Here is a 15,028-nt window from a genome sequence, read left to right on the forward strand (position 1 = left end):
GCTCAGAAAAAGGAGAATGCTGTGGGGAATAACATTTTAATTGTATACACATCAGGGTGGGATGACATGCACTATATTATTATTTTTTTTACATACCCAATGAATGTTTAGTTATTTCAATTTCAAAAGAAAAATCCGCCACTTAACTATGAATCCAGGGACTTTGAGCGAATATGTTTCGATCAATTTATTTATATTTTTAGCTTCGCATGGCTATTATTATGATCCCGCTACCTGTTGTCTAGTGTTTTCTGGGCTTCCAGTTGGGATTAAAGTGGCTGCGTAGATGCTCCCAGCACTGGTAATAACTCCTGTCGAGCTTCTGGCACGTCTCCAGGCCCCACTTGGTCACAGCCATACTGAAGGACGACTCGAACATGAACGCCTGATGGACGCAAGACGTTAACCCATCTTCATTTGTTCTGTACAAATCATAAGCTTTATTGGGAGGAATTTTTACCATGGTTCCTTCAGCAACCCTCTCCGGTTTGAGCTCAGCCACGCTGTTCTTCTCAAAACATTCGGCATCAGGGCCGTGTGGGGTCATGATGCTGTGAAGACTGGCCCCTCCCGGCTGGAAAGCTTCCTCTTTGGCTTCATAGTGGCCCTTGATCAGCCCCATGAATTCACTCATGCAGTTGCCTTCAAACACCAACAGGGGGAGCTATTACACAACCTTATCTGAGTTTGCGAGCAAGGAGATTGAAGTCATATTTATTTATATGTCATCTATTTTTTTTTTCTCGCTTGTGCACAAAAGTTTACGCCTTACGGTGATAATATGGTGGACGGAAGGTGTGGTCAGCTACACCCCAGCGTGGAGGGAAGATGACAAAGTCGGCAATGGCCACACCCGGTCTGGTGGATTTGGCCGTCAACACGGTAAAGATGGAAGGATCCTACACAATATTAGCAGCAAAAGGGAACTCAGGAAGAAGTGCTGGAAATTATTTTTTACCGTCAAGGAGAGCTAAAACGAGTAACACTGCGCACGCGTAAAGCGCTCTTTGTCGAAGAATGAAAGGAACTAACGTCATTTATTCACATTCAAAAGGGTTTCAACTATGCCACAATTGATAAATATTGGATAAATTAAGATAAACGAACTGAGTAAGTATTTTAAGAAACAGCCGAACTCGACGCATCACAACCTGTCGAGAACTGGCACTAATTTGGTATGCGCACGCACACTCGTCGAACGACAATTGACTTATTTCGACGGCACGCCTGTTAATATGGACACAAATGACACTCACCGCATGGTCAAAGGCCACACAGTTGATGACCATGAAGTTGTCGAGGTTGTACTTGTACGGCGTGTAGTTGCCGTGCCATGCGACCACGTTGAAGGGAGAGAAATCCTAACAGAAACAAAACATGACAACTTCAGCCATCGTCGAGTAGGCAACTGACACAAAGAAAACAATAAATGATTCGTACTTTGGGGTAGTGTTGCTTGACATAAAGGAGGAGTGGAGGGAAATGCTCATAATGAAAATGTTTTGTGAAATAAAGTCGGCTTCTGTACCTCTTCCATTTTGTTTTCTTTGTAAGGCAAGTCTTTATGGTATTACTCAGTAATTGGCAACAAAATCAAACTTTCACAAACTTTCATCATTTCAACGCTCACATACCGAACTTGATGGAATGGGGGGGAGGGGGGGGGGGGTACAACAGTAACAGCGAGTGCAGAGCTATTTCTTTATCTTGATTGTTAAAAAAAAGAAAAGCAATTTTGTAGCATTGCTCTGTTGAGAGAAAAAAAAAAAAGAAATACAGCAGCAGCTCTAAAATCGATATAGTTCATTACAACTCGAGCTGTCTTCTTGACCTTGACACTCTTTACACACACATTACCACGCACGGAAAATAAGTCCTAGTTCATGACATAACCAAAATCAACTAAACACACATGAAAGTTTCTGCTGCACTCAAAACGTTCTTTGGTCAACCTGGTGCAAGATTATTCCTGAACATTCACTTGTGGTGGCTCAGCTAGATTCGATTAAAATGAAAAGTGGAAGAGAGTTGCACGTACACACGTACAGGAAAAAAAAAAAAAAAAACACATTGGCCCAGTCAAGCAAATAATAAGTTAATTTGAGCAATTTTGATGCTCGGCGGGGGGGTGGACAAACCAGCAGGAAAAGATGGGAGCATCTTCCCTTTAGATGAGACCTCCCTCGCCTACCTCACATCTCGGCCCACACCACCTTTAACCCTCAGCCAAAAAAAACACAAAAAATACAGCAAAGACTTCAAGTATCTCCTCATACGTTTTGTTTATGAGGTTGAAATGAATACCTAACTTGTTTTTCACTCTGCAACTCGTGAACGCCTTTAACTAATTACGAGTGATTAAGACGCATAATTGAGGTGGAAACATTTCGATATTAAATCACCACCGGGGACGGTAAATCAATCAGCGGCGGCGGCTAATGGATCACACGCGTCCCCGGCGCCGTTTCCTCGCTGTTAGTCATTGTCGCGCTTGACTGGTGTTTACTGAAGCACACGCAGACCTCAAATGGGGTAATAGGGCAGAGAAAGGCTGTACGTGGCACGTAGGACGCTTTTCAAGTACAAGGACACAAAAAAGCACACAAAAAATCACCTGTTGGCAGGCGAAGAGCTTCCCTTGGTACTTATTGATGACGGTGTAACCTGCGGACACGTCCCGATCCTCGTACCACGCCACCGGACACAGGAAGTCTCTCGGGTTGGACAGGCCGTTGGCTCCTGCAAAGAGTCACGCAAACATCCGTCATTGGCATGTAAATGTAATCAAAAACGGTAAAGACGTTCCCGATTGAATTGACTTGGGAAAATCAATACATTTAGGTTATCGTTACTGCTATGTGAAAAACACTTACGTCCATTTTTTTATTTTTATGTTTGAGGGCTGTCATTTTTTGGGGGGCATGTCTGCATTTAGTTTCAGCCCAAAAACATTAAAAAAAAAACAATTGGGGAGAAAAAATGAAAAAAAAAATGGACATAAGTGAAAAACACTGATGCCCATTTTTCTTTTCATTTATTTATTTTTATGTTTTTGGGATGTCTGCATTCAATTTCATTGCAAAAACATAAAATAAAAAAATAATGGGTGGGGAGGGAGAAAAAAATGGACATAAGTGAAAAACACTTACGGCCATTTTTCTTTTCATTTTTTTATTTGTATAAATTTTTTGTATTCCTTTCTGAAGTAAATACAGTAAAAAAAAAAAAGAAGAAAAAAAGTAAATAAATAAATAAATAAAATAAAATCATCCCACAGACATAATAATTAAGGGGGGTTGGATGGACAAGTGTCCATTCATTTTTTATTTGTATGTTTTTGGGATGAAACTAGATGCAGACATCCCAAAAAAACATAATAAATAAATAAATAAATAAATAAATAAATTAAATAATCCCAAAAGAAACAAAATGGACATAAGTGAAAAACATGTCAATTTTTTTCCATTTATTTAATGGTTTTGTGATGCTTTTTTTCTTTTTTTTTCTTTTTTTTAAGGTTTTTGGGATGTCTGCATTACAAAAAAAAACATACAAGATGAAGCTGAATGAGGACATCCCAAAAACATAAAAAAATAAAAAAAATCATCCCAAAAACATAAAAAGAAAAAAAAGGGGGTTAAATGGACATAAAAACACCTATGTCAATTTTTTCATTTTTTATTTGAATGTTTTTGGGATGAAACTGAACCCAAAAACATACCAATAAAAAAGAGGGAAAAATATGGACATAGGTGATTTTCCACACAGCAGCAATGTTACACTGACACCCACCTATGGGGCCGAGGTCAGGGAGTTCAAAATGTGCTCCGTACACCTCCAGGATGTAACCTCTCGTTTCTCCAAACACGTCCACACTGAAGCGCATTCCTTGCTGGAGTCAATACAGTATTAAGACAAACACATTTTACGACAAGTTTTCTTCAAATGAAGTTTAAAGGTTAAAAGGGGATCTTCAAATCCAAAACCGATTTGATATTGTCCAGCCAATTCAAGCTCTCCAAATACGGCCCAAAAAGTGTCAGTGTATTTGCTAGACGCGAAGCAAGAAAACGCACCTGAACGACACATATCTCGTTGGGCTCGACCGTCATCTTTCCAAACTCGGTGGTGATCAAAAGCTCACCCTGCTGCGGCACTATCCAGGCAAACAGTAGATGGAGCAGCAGAAAGAAAATATGAGGGAATAAAGCGCACTCGGAATTGAGCAATCAGTCTTCCTGTGCCAGATAATGGTGTAAACATTCCTCCTTTTTATTTTGCTCACCGATCAGAAAGTCTCCGTCGGAGTTGTTGAAGCATCTAGAAAACAAGAAACAACATTGCGGCCATCTTCACAATTGAATGCTACAAACTAAGGATGTAACGATAACTGCCACAATATATCGTCGTCATGTCACAATATTAAAAGTAGCACATCTGTTAAAAACAAAAAAAACAAAAAAAAGTCAGGTTGATTTCCATTTGTGACATTCTAGCACCCTCTGGTGGCAGTTTTTTTTTTTTTTTAGTGCAGTTTAATTTTCACAAGGCATGTTTTGGCCCTTCTATGTTTCAAATCCACACTAATGGTCAGATGAAGGGGAACATAATTTGTCGATATGTCGAGGAACTCAATGTGTGCTTGCATTAGTGCCTCAATATGTACATTATATTTATATATATTTTTATATATATTTATATTTTACACTTTTTATTGCTTTAATGTACAAAACACCATTTTGTTTCTTTTTTTTTAGTATGAGCTCATTTTTTTTCAATATGACGTTTTTTGTTTTATATTATATATTTTTTATATATAATATTTATATTTTTATAATATTTGTAATTGTTTTAATTAATGTAGAAAAACAATATTGTGTGTTTTTTTTAGTATGAGCTTTTTTTTTTTTTTACAATATTGTAACCTTTTTTTTATATCGCCAACCTCCCCACAATATCGTGATAATTATCGTATCGTGACCTTCATATCGTGATAGTATCGTATCGTGATGTTTGGATACCGTTACATCCCTTCTACAAACGCTCTTTCTGCCTTTTGAAAGATAAGAAGGCTCCGTTTTGATTGACACTTTTCAACATTGCAAAGCTCGCTTCTGTCCGTTCTCACTTGTTGATCATGGAAGTGTTGCAGGTGTACACGTGGACGCTAACGCCGTTGCGTGATTTCGCATCGCCCGCTCCACAGATGGTGTGCAGACCCTGCAAGAATCACAAAACCACAATAACGCTGAAAAACGTCCGTATAAAGTCGGAACGTTGGAAAAAAGAGAACGCGATTAACCTTACAGCCACAAAATCGACTATCTTGTCTGTCGACTTGGGGATGGAAAATGGCCGCCATCGCATCTGGAAGAGGAAAAGCAACACAACGTATACAATTTATGACAATTATAAAACACAACACAACAAAAAAAACATTATCATTATGAAATAGAATGCATGAATATCTGGATGTCGTGAAGTTACCTGGTTGGGATCGGGCTCCGCCCCTTCCCACTTCTCTGTCAGATTCCCACAAGCCGCGGGGGCAAAAGGTTTATGCTTGACGGACGGGAGAATGCGATAAAGCCAGCTGGAAACAAGCGCAACTGTTCAGCTATGCAATTCATTTGACGGATGGAAACGTGAGAAAAAGATAGACACCTCCTCTTATTGGCTGACCGCGGGCAGGTGAAGGCGGAGCCAGAGAGCTGCTCGGCATACAGACCATAGGGGCACACCTGAGGATTGTTCTAGGGAGACGGCGGCGCGTTCAGGTGCAGTCGTGAAAAAATGGGCATTTCGCATGCAAATTCAACTCCTGCGTGTCCTACCTGCGCTTCAGGTAAAGAGCCGGGGCAGCGAGGGTCTTCGGAGGAGAATTCGTTCCCAAATCCACACAAGTACTGCGAAAGAGAAATTCAACAAAGGCACGCGCTCACCATGCCGCTTCGTTGTCATGCAGGATAAATGTGTTCACGCTGGTTATAATTAAATTGGAAAGGCTCGTCATTAAGTGTTTTTTTCTTAATTGTTGTCGCATTGATTCACATTAGATTTGTGATCAAACAAAACGCAGTCATCCGTTGTTTTGTGTTCACAAGGAGCCTAATTGAACTGGCATCCTCCAGTGGACACGTTCATTGATATTTCAATCAAATTTGCTTGATGAGACACGACGACTGCTCATAGCGTGGATAGAAGAAATGTTGCTGAGTCATCGTTAGCATGCAAATGTGCGCCTGAGCATGGCTGGCGTGCACTTTATGCCTCCCACATCCAAAACAAAACGCAACTTTCAGCTTTTATTTCATGGAGTCATTATGGATTTTTAATGGCACCATTTTGGGACTTTTCTTTTCAAAGCTCAACGTCTCCATGGTCACATCTGGGCAGCTGTCAAATGCTGCATCCTGATTGGTCAGGCGCAACACCACCCATCTGCTTTTGCTTGAAGATACAATATCTTGTTTGTTGCACTTTCAAATTGTATTTGTGATGCAAAACGAAGAGGAAATCATTTCTAAATAATGTATTTTTTTTTTATTTACTAAAGTAACATTTACAGTATATACAAAATGTGTTTGTTTTACCCACTTAGCCTACTTGTATTGCACAAACATGACAGTAATTTTGGAGCGAAAGAAATGCTGCCTTACCTTGAGTTGAGCCATTCTGCTGTGTGTCGCTGCAAGAGTTACACAAGCGATAACCGTCAATGAATGACTCTCATGGAAATCTCCTGGAGAGCAAACTCCGCTTGGATGAGGGGGCTGCATTTATTCTCTTTGTCAATATGGTTTCAATTAGGCTTCTGCAAACTGTGTGAGCCAATGAGAGAGGGCCGACGGCAAAAAGGGGAGGAGAGGACAGGTCACAAATAAAAAGATGAGTGTCCAAAATGTTGCCAGGACAAACAACAAGCAGGAGAAGCTTTTTTTGAAGCGGAATAATGTGGAATGATATTGAACAGTATTTAATGATATGGAGTTTGCTTAAACGATATTGGTGAAAATGTGAAAAAATTTGGATTTTTTTTTGTAGGAATGTTGAAAATCATTCCCAAGGTGGAAAATGAATGGGGGATTTTTGGGTCCAAAATGTAGAATTGTGTGTAATGTGGAAAGTTTATGCACAGGTGAAATCAAATTGAGTGAGTTGGATGTTTTGAATTTTGAATCGGAACGATAATGAATTTCGAGTAGGACTAACGCAAACCCTCAAAATGAGTGTGGTATTTTGTTGGTGGAAAATGTGCAAAAAAAATGTGGATTTTTTTATAATGTACGGATTGAGGGAATGTTGAAAACTGATCCCAAGGTGTACTGTATGAGCTGAATATTTTGAATTTCAAATGGGAGTAAATTGTTGAATGTCTCATCGGAAATTCATGGAGATTTTGGGGGGGGTGAAAAATGTTGAATTGTGGGAAAACTGTGAATGTTTGGAATTAGAGAATTAATAGCTCAAGAAGTGTGAAATTTTAGAACATGAGTAGTGGTGTACTCCATTTCACCACAATTAATCAACGATCAATTACATACCCTTCTGGGATCATTTTTATCAAATCGATTAATATGTCGATGCCTATTATACAGTACTCTATAACCTAATACAATCGCTCAAAGTATTATTATTGTTATTATTATTATTATTTTGTAAAACTTTTTTAGAATTGTTTATTTTAAAACATGTATTTTTAATGTTGGTCATTATGGTGGTACTTAGAGAGCCAAGTATTTTTTTATTTTATTTTTTAGGTGGTACATGAAAATAAAAATAGTCATTGTGGGAATGCTGAAGCATTGTGTTTTTTAATTTTCCACATTTTTTTTTTTTTTTGCCGTGGTACATCTCCCACATAATACTTCTGAATTAACTTGCTTCAAAAATTCCCGCCTCTCGGGTTATATATCGTCTGATTCCACATTACTTACAGTATACGCACAATTTAATGTTAAATATCAACTTCCCCCCCCATTCATTTTCAATGGGATCGACATTCAACTATTTCTAAGTGTCACTTTCCACGCCCACTTCCATACATCGAACTTATCATCGCTACCAGGTGTCTGATGCTGCTCGTTGGAACAGTTGGTAAAGTGCATGATTCAGAAATTATCTCTCAATTTACTTCATAAGCATTCAAATCTTAGCATTCAGCTTTCAGCATTCCCACGCAATTTCTCCAGAAATTGCACTTAGTCTAGTACACTTAATGCTTAATTTCCAATATTTTTCCATGCAATATAGGAAACAAAATTCTCTCTGCAGCTGCAATCGTGACGTGATGTTACTTAATGTTAAATTAATAACTACAAAAGCGTGAGTCAAAACTAAGCATGATTTCTTTTGATATTGGCTCCATTCCAAGTGTAGGCAACATTTCGTGGCTGCAGGTGAGATTGCACCAAGGACAACTGATTCGTGCTAAACAACAACATGCAGGGCTGAAAAAGGTTATGCATAAGGCAATTTTTTTTCCCATTTATCTTTAAAATAGGCGGTCAAACGAGGGTCTACCCCAGGTGCACGTATCAAACCGAATCAATTTCGTCTTTCCCATTCACGCCTGGCTTGTCCATTTCGTTCCTTTTCGCGAGTGTTGTCGGGGGAAAGGTAAATGAAGGCAATTCTCCTAGCGAGGCGCAAATAAACTCGCCGCGGCAGAAGTAACGCTTCCCCCGGCGAGGCATGCGATCAGGCCCGGGCATCCCCCGCTGGCAGGCGGTTAGGGTGCTGTGCAAGACGAGAAAGCCCAAATGGCGGCCAAATATCACGTCCCCGTTTCCGGAAATTGATCTGCAGCTTGCACGGAGAAAGAAAATAGGTGATTTTAATTTCATCCCCGAGTCTCATGATAGAATTCTAGAGCATTTGGGTGCAATCCGGATGGCACCCGTGTGCTTAAAAGAGAGGCGACGAAAACTGTTGACAAATGGACCTGGATGTATGCATGTGTAAGTGGCACAGAAATGCTTTGTTATTAGATGCCTGCTGAAGCGAATGGCCCAACGGTAAACGGGACACTTGCTTGCCGCAGTCTCCCAATATGCATAAACAAGCAATCACATGCACAAGAGCGAAATCACACAACTTCACTTTGACTGCTCGACTCTCACAAAGTCTTAGGCCACCACAAGCTTTATTATTGTGTGGAAATTTGTGGTATCGTGTTATTTATTAGGCTAACTAGCTAAACACTATTAACTCATTTGCTCCCAGTAACGTGTAAATATGTTTTTTTATGTTCTAAGTGTCCCAAAGACGTATTTATACGTTTTTTTTTTTTTTTTTTTTTAATGCTTGAGCATACAGAAGGCTTTGATGCAGCCTCTCAACTGCAAAGAACGGTTGCAGAAATTGTAGTTACTACACAAACGGCCAGCAGGTGGCAGCAGAGAAAAGAGATCAACCAGGGCCATGTAGAAAAAAAAGCTCAATTACTTACAATTTTAAATAGATTTGTGAAAATTGATGAAACTTAGCTCTCTTCTAATGCTAATTGCAGCAAAACGGAAACAGATAGAAACATACTTTTTTTCCTGATGAAAGAAGAGACTTTAATCTTTCTTTTGGTCGGTTCCATGCTTTTATAGCAATTGAACACAATATTCTGTGGGCCTTGCAAAATCAGTCAAAATCCAGTAAAACCGCCGGGAGCGAGCGGGATTGCGAAATGTGAAAATGGCGGCGAGTGAATGAGTTAAATGGGAGCTGGCACACTTATGCCACCATCTGAAGCGCCTCTGATTAACCCCCTAAAAAGTTCAGATGTTCTAGTAGGCTTTTCCTGACTTTTGTGGTTATATCTTACAGCACAAGCCTTGGCCCGCAGAGAGCTACCGCAGCACATACGCAAGTTGTGACCGCTTCCATGACATCGGCCTCAACTAGTGTCTCACTGCGGCGTTATCACCCATGAATTGTGGATCGACCAAGAGCCAGCTTGGATATTGTAATTGCAGCTGGGTCACACACCGCCGCGGTTGAAATGTTAAATGAGCCCTGACACGAGACATCCACCGCCCGCCTCGCGCACGCAAATCTGACAGCTCCATTTAACACTGATTAGATTTGCAAGGACATGTAAGCGCACCCACTCCCCGTGAGTGAGTATCTTCGGAATCCTATCTAATGTTATGCAAATGGGTTAATATGAAGATAAAAGAGTATTTGCGGCGCGCGGCGCCGGCCTGGTCCAAAAGCCTCGTGTTTCCAGGACGATAGCTTGTAACAAGGGAGGGCGCTATTTTTGGGGGGGGTCATTAAACGACGGCCTCCCTGACACGGCTCGCGCTCCCCCACCACCCGCGTCGGCCATTAAAAGGGCTCACACCCACACGGCGACGCGCGCTGCAAATGCCCTTTTAGCGCCAGCTCCCAGTTTCTTACACATCACAGTGTCACCGAATCGAAAATTACACTCTCCTCCCACAGAGAAAATTGCTTTGGAATTGCTTGGTTATAAAGATGTGCCTTAAAGAGCGACGGGTGCTTACAATAATAATAAATAAATAAATAAATAAAAAAGATACACACATGATTACTGAAGCACTCAAAGGACAATCCCTACAAGTTAATCAAAGGATTTAGCAATTATTGACATCAATGAAGTTTGTGGTTTCTGATTAGAAGCTGCTCGGCTTTGTCTTCCAAGTGTGCAGTATTTTCTTTTGTTGTTCTGTTTTCACATACGTTTATATGCAGTCAATCAAACTTTAAAAAAAACAAAACTCTCTTCTTCGGGATTTTTTTATTTTTATTTTATTTTTTTTAAACGAGTTATTATAAAAATCTGAATAAAACCCCTGGATTACCCCTTTTCTAACCTTTAATATTTGGTCATATAAACGCAATCAGGGTACCTCCTTTGAACTGAACTTTGGTTTTTGTGTTCTGCGCATGCTCTATTTGCGAGGATTCTTGGTCTTTATGCTGCATTTGAGGAAGGTGGGAAGTTGAACTTTTCATACCAGGAATTATGCACTGGAACAATGGCGTATAATAATAATAATAATAATAATAATAATAATAACAATAATAACAATAATAATAAATAAATAAATAAATAAATATATATATATAAAAAATGTAATTTAATATATTATAATATATATAAATATATAATATATATAATTTTTGAATTAGATTTTTATAGGCGTTTTTATTTTCACTTTTAGTAATTTATTTATTTATTTAGTCATTATTTATTTAGAATTTTGGCAGTTTTGGTCCTCCATACAGTAATACTTAAAGGTTTAACTAAACAAAAGGTAAGCAAATGGAAACCAGCTCAGTTCCACGCGCTTGCCAAATAAAAGCACAAATAATAAACATTTTGTTCAACCAACACATCTCGGTGAGTGTCACTCAAAACTGAGCTTTGTTATCATTGTAAGGGGCAGAATTTGAGATAGAAAAAGAGAAAGGAAAACAGCCAGAAGTGGCACCGCAACAGAGGCGCAATCAAGAGCGCGATGAAAGGGAGAAAATACAAAAAAGTGGAAAATGGAAAAAGACATTTGGACGTCAGATGCTTGGACAAAACCGGGCGTTGAAGCTACAAAGGATTTTGGTGCGTAGTAATGGGTCTGATTTGGGATTTGTGACACCACACTGACTATTTTCTCCGCTTTGGACAATCTGGCTTGAAGTGAACGATCTCTGTCCGAGAAGTGTTGAAGAGCAAACAATGCGGTGTCCATCAATCATGTCAAGTCTTACCGCCGTTCAGGTGGCACACGCAGCCGTCCTCAGTCCCGTCATCAGATCATAGACGGCTTCATCTTTTGCCGGGTGGAGCTCAACAGCCTCTCAGACCAATTTGGAGTCTTCGATCCCGGCCGGCGAGTCTGCGGGTCCCCCCGGCGGGGGGGCGGGCGCGGCTCCGCCATCTATATTGGATTTAGGCTTTCCCATCGACAGGCCGCGCGCCCCGCAGAGAGGAAGTCTCAGCCGCGGTGGCTTTAAAACAATGTGTTGTTACGGTGCACGCGCAGTCAATCTTCCGAGGCGCACTCCCTTCTCAGCAAGGAAGTTGTAACGACGCACTTTGTGGCGCAGCGGGATTGCACCTAGGTCAAGGTACGTTAGTGGAGAGGATCGTTCAAGCCTTTCAGGGCATTCAGACTCAACTTTGGTTTTTCTTATCCATGTGGAAAACGTGCAGGATAAGGCCAATGTGTAAAAACGCTTTTTGATCACATTAAAACGTGGAGAGAGAAAAAAAAAAGAGCATTTACATAAAACTCAGACAAGGTCAGGCTCTTAATTTAGTCTAATCAACTGTCATTTGCATGGTGTCATTCGCTCAAGGTATTGCCGCTAAGTGAATAAAAGGACTTCTTCACACTCAAGGGGAGGGGGGGGGGGGGCGGTGGGGTTTCGATAGAACTGATTTGCATATATTACTTTGATTATCTCATTACTCGGATGATTCTCGCAGAGTTTTTGACACCGGCGCAATTGAATTAAAATGAAGGCGCGCAATCAATAAAAGGGCAAACGCGGCTGCGTGAAAACACGGCGCCTCGAGATTTGGCCGGTCAACCGGCGACGACGATGAAAATGACCTCTTGAGGCGCACAATCTTCAGGAGGTGGCGAGAATCGGGATTCGTGCCATCGGGGGGGTTGTAATCAGAGGAGACAAAAGCAGCCGTGAAATAGCCTCGCTCGTTTGAATCACCTTTTAACCCGTCGCGAATCCGAGCAGGCGACTTGGAGTCCCGCCCCCCCCCCCACCGATAATGGCGCTTGCATCTTTCCTATAATTCAAGCCATCTGTGGAATGATGAGGTCATGCGTGAAGACACCGTCATTTTGCAGTAGCGGGCCACAATAAGCTTTAATGGTGTCATTACTGCCCTGCCTATGTAATTGATGCACATTCTACTTTGATTTCTCTTTAAAACAACTGGACTTTCACTTTGCTGCTCTATTATATTATATTACATTATATTGGAATTGAATTTCAAGCAAAACAACCCTCTATAATCTTCATTTATCAAAACATGGCGGCCATTTTGTCACTTGCTGTCCACCGAAAATGACATCACAGTCGCTCAGGGCTCAGGTAACGGCCAATCACAGCTCACCTGTTTTCTGAGTTTGGTCGTGTGACTGGTCGTTCGCTGAGCCCTTTTACACGCCGTGACGTCGTATTCAGGATAGCAAGGGACAAAATGGCCGCCCCGAGATGGAATAAAACCAGGTGAATTTTGCTGTACAATATTAGAACACCATGATTAGACTATAAGGCTGTAAACAACATATTGTAACGAAATTTTTTTGGGTTGACTTCCCTTGTAAAAAATCCGCTTCCTCTTCCTTTCGCATGGAAAACTACGCTCCTGTTGACACATTACGTCACTCATTATTTCCCTTACATAAGGGAGAAATTATCGAGTCAGTTGAACGAAATTAGAGGCCTTTGTTTCCGATCAGAGCGCATTAGGGCTGGAAATTACACATGATGGCTGCGTGCCTTTGTTGTCTCGCTCCTCGGCTGGCTGTCGCTCTCGACTCGGCGCTAACAAAGTCATTAAATTGACTCTCTCGCACTCATTATGCGGCCTGTTAATAACCGCTAATTAACTTTGCGAACGCGCGCGCCTCCAAAGGCCTCCCCCTCCCTCTCTTCTCTCCTCCACTTCCGGCTTTGGCACCCGGAGCGGACACGTGTCTAGTGACGTCATACACGGAGGGCGGAAGGAGGAAGTCTGGATAGTTGAAGTGACGTAAAGGCCAACGATTGTTGTTGCTTTTTTTAAAAGATGTTTATTATTGTTTTGTTGTTGTTACTTTTGGACCCTTTCATCTTGTAATGAACGAGTAGTATTTTCGAGCAATTTTGTTATTTTTACAAGTGCGCATTCGCGTTAATAAGTGCCCAGAAGTAGCTCTCAGTTGCCAAAAGGTGGCGGAACCTGAACTCTCATCTTTTCATGTAGCCGTTTGCTATTCCAGCCACAAGATGGCGCCAGTTGAATGAGATGCATTGCCAAACACCTTTCAATGCTCGCCTGCAATACCACCAAAATACTTGTTTTTTGTTTTGTTTTTTTTTATCTCACCAGTCACAATATTAGGTACACCCCTTGTTGGTCGGACCATTAATAACAAGATTCTTCAAAAATAATAAATAATAAATTCTGATAAATCCTGAAGGAATATGCAAATAACCTTTTTTTTCTGTGCCAATATAACTATATATAATCTTTGGATTTTTTTTTTTTTTTTTATTATTATATTTAGTGTTATATTTGCCTTTCCCATTCGTGCCAAAGTGACGCTGAACGTGCTTCCAGGCGTCTTCTCGCCACCTGCAAGTCAACTCGACGGAAAATTTGAAATGTGAAAATTGCACGCGCGCAGGCTATTCCTTTCTCCTCCTAATGTATGCGCGTAATTAGTGCATTTAAACAAAGCGCGGATGTCCTGCTGCTCGAAACGGCGGCTGACATCTTTTTTTTTTTTCCGCAGGGTTAATAACAGTGCGCGGATAAATGAATCAAATTGTGGCCCGCAAATTACAGAGCGACTCTAAATACCCGTCTGCGAGGCACGTCTGCTTGTGACCGCCAAGAACATTTTATATAGTCCTATTGTTATTACGCTCATTACATTGATTTGCCTGCAAATAAACAAAGCCCGGAAGTTTAGAAGTTGCGGATGATTTGAACGTGACACCAGCATGTGATATGTGGACGTATATGGTCAATAAAAGACGACATATCGTGACTCTCGTTTCAATGTTGTGGCTGCAGAACAGTGTTGTGTTTGTTTAAAAGTCACCCTATCAAAATCAAAAAGCAAAACCTTAACTAATCTGAGCAGTCACACACACACAAAAAAAGATAAAAATATGACCTGGTTGAAATAAAAGGAAAATTGGGAATTATACGCAATTTTCTGGACTTTGTGCCTTTCTTTCTTCTATCCAGACAGATCGGAGGGGGAGAAGACCAGGAAAGAAAGAAAAGGGGGCCGAGTAAATTGCAGCTTGCTCAAGTTTTTGGATTGAA

At 40.7% G+C, this 15,028-nt stretch overlaps 1 protein-coding gene across 1 annotated transcript; it reads right to left on the bottom strand.

Moving 5' to 3' along the window:
* Positions 1-22: 22 nt before the first annotated feature.
* hgd (homogentisate 1,2-dioxygenase) lies at positions 23-13,654 on the bottom strand. Its single transcript, XM_077509456.1, has 15 exons — positions 11,728-13,654; positions 6,660-6,821; positions 5,835-5,906; positions 5,665-5,753; positions 5,488-5,593; positions 5,308-5,367; positions 5,129-5,220; positions 4,286-4,320; positions 4,077-4,156; positions 3,793-3,892; positions 2,615-2,739; positions 1,257-1,361; positions 773-899; positions 461-642; positions 23-385 (listed from the first exon to the last, which is right to left on the bottom strand). Exons 2-15 carry the CDS (start codon positions 6,777-6,779, stop codon positions 242-244), a joined length of 1,437 nt encoding a protein of 478 aa, XP_077365582.1. The 5' UTR covers positions 6,780-6,821; positions 11,728-13,654; the 3' UTR covers positions 23-241.
* Between the last annotated feature and the right edge of the window lie 1,374 nt (positions 13,655-15,028).

The sequence above is a fragment of the Festucalex cinctus genome, chromosome 20 (assembly GCF_051991245.1).
Source record: "Festucalex cinctus isolate MCC-2025b chromosome 20, RoL_Fcin_1.0, whole genome shotgun sequence".
Lineage (NCBI taxonomy): Eukaryota > Metazoa > Chordata > Actinopteri > Syngnathiformes > Syngnathidae > Festucalex > Festucalex cinctus.

What these genes read in the sequence shown, in the direction of transcription:
- hgd (XM_077509456.1), bottom strand. Translation starts at nt 6,779, where the DNA reads ATGCAGCCCCCTCATCCAAGCGGAGTTTGCTCTCCAGGAGATTTCCAT. An exon ending in GCTCTTTACCTGAAGCGCAG is followed by an intron (nt 5,754 to 5,834) that starts GTAGGACACGCA and finishes CCGTCTCCCTAG; the next exon opens with AACAATCCTCAGGTGTGCCC. An exon ending in GTGTGGCCTTTGACCATGCG is followed by an intron (nt 900 to 1,256) that starts GTGAGTGTCATT and finishes AATATTGTGTAG; the next exon opens with GATCCTTCCATCTTTACCGT.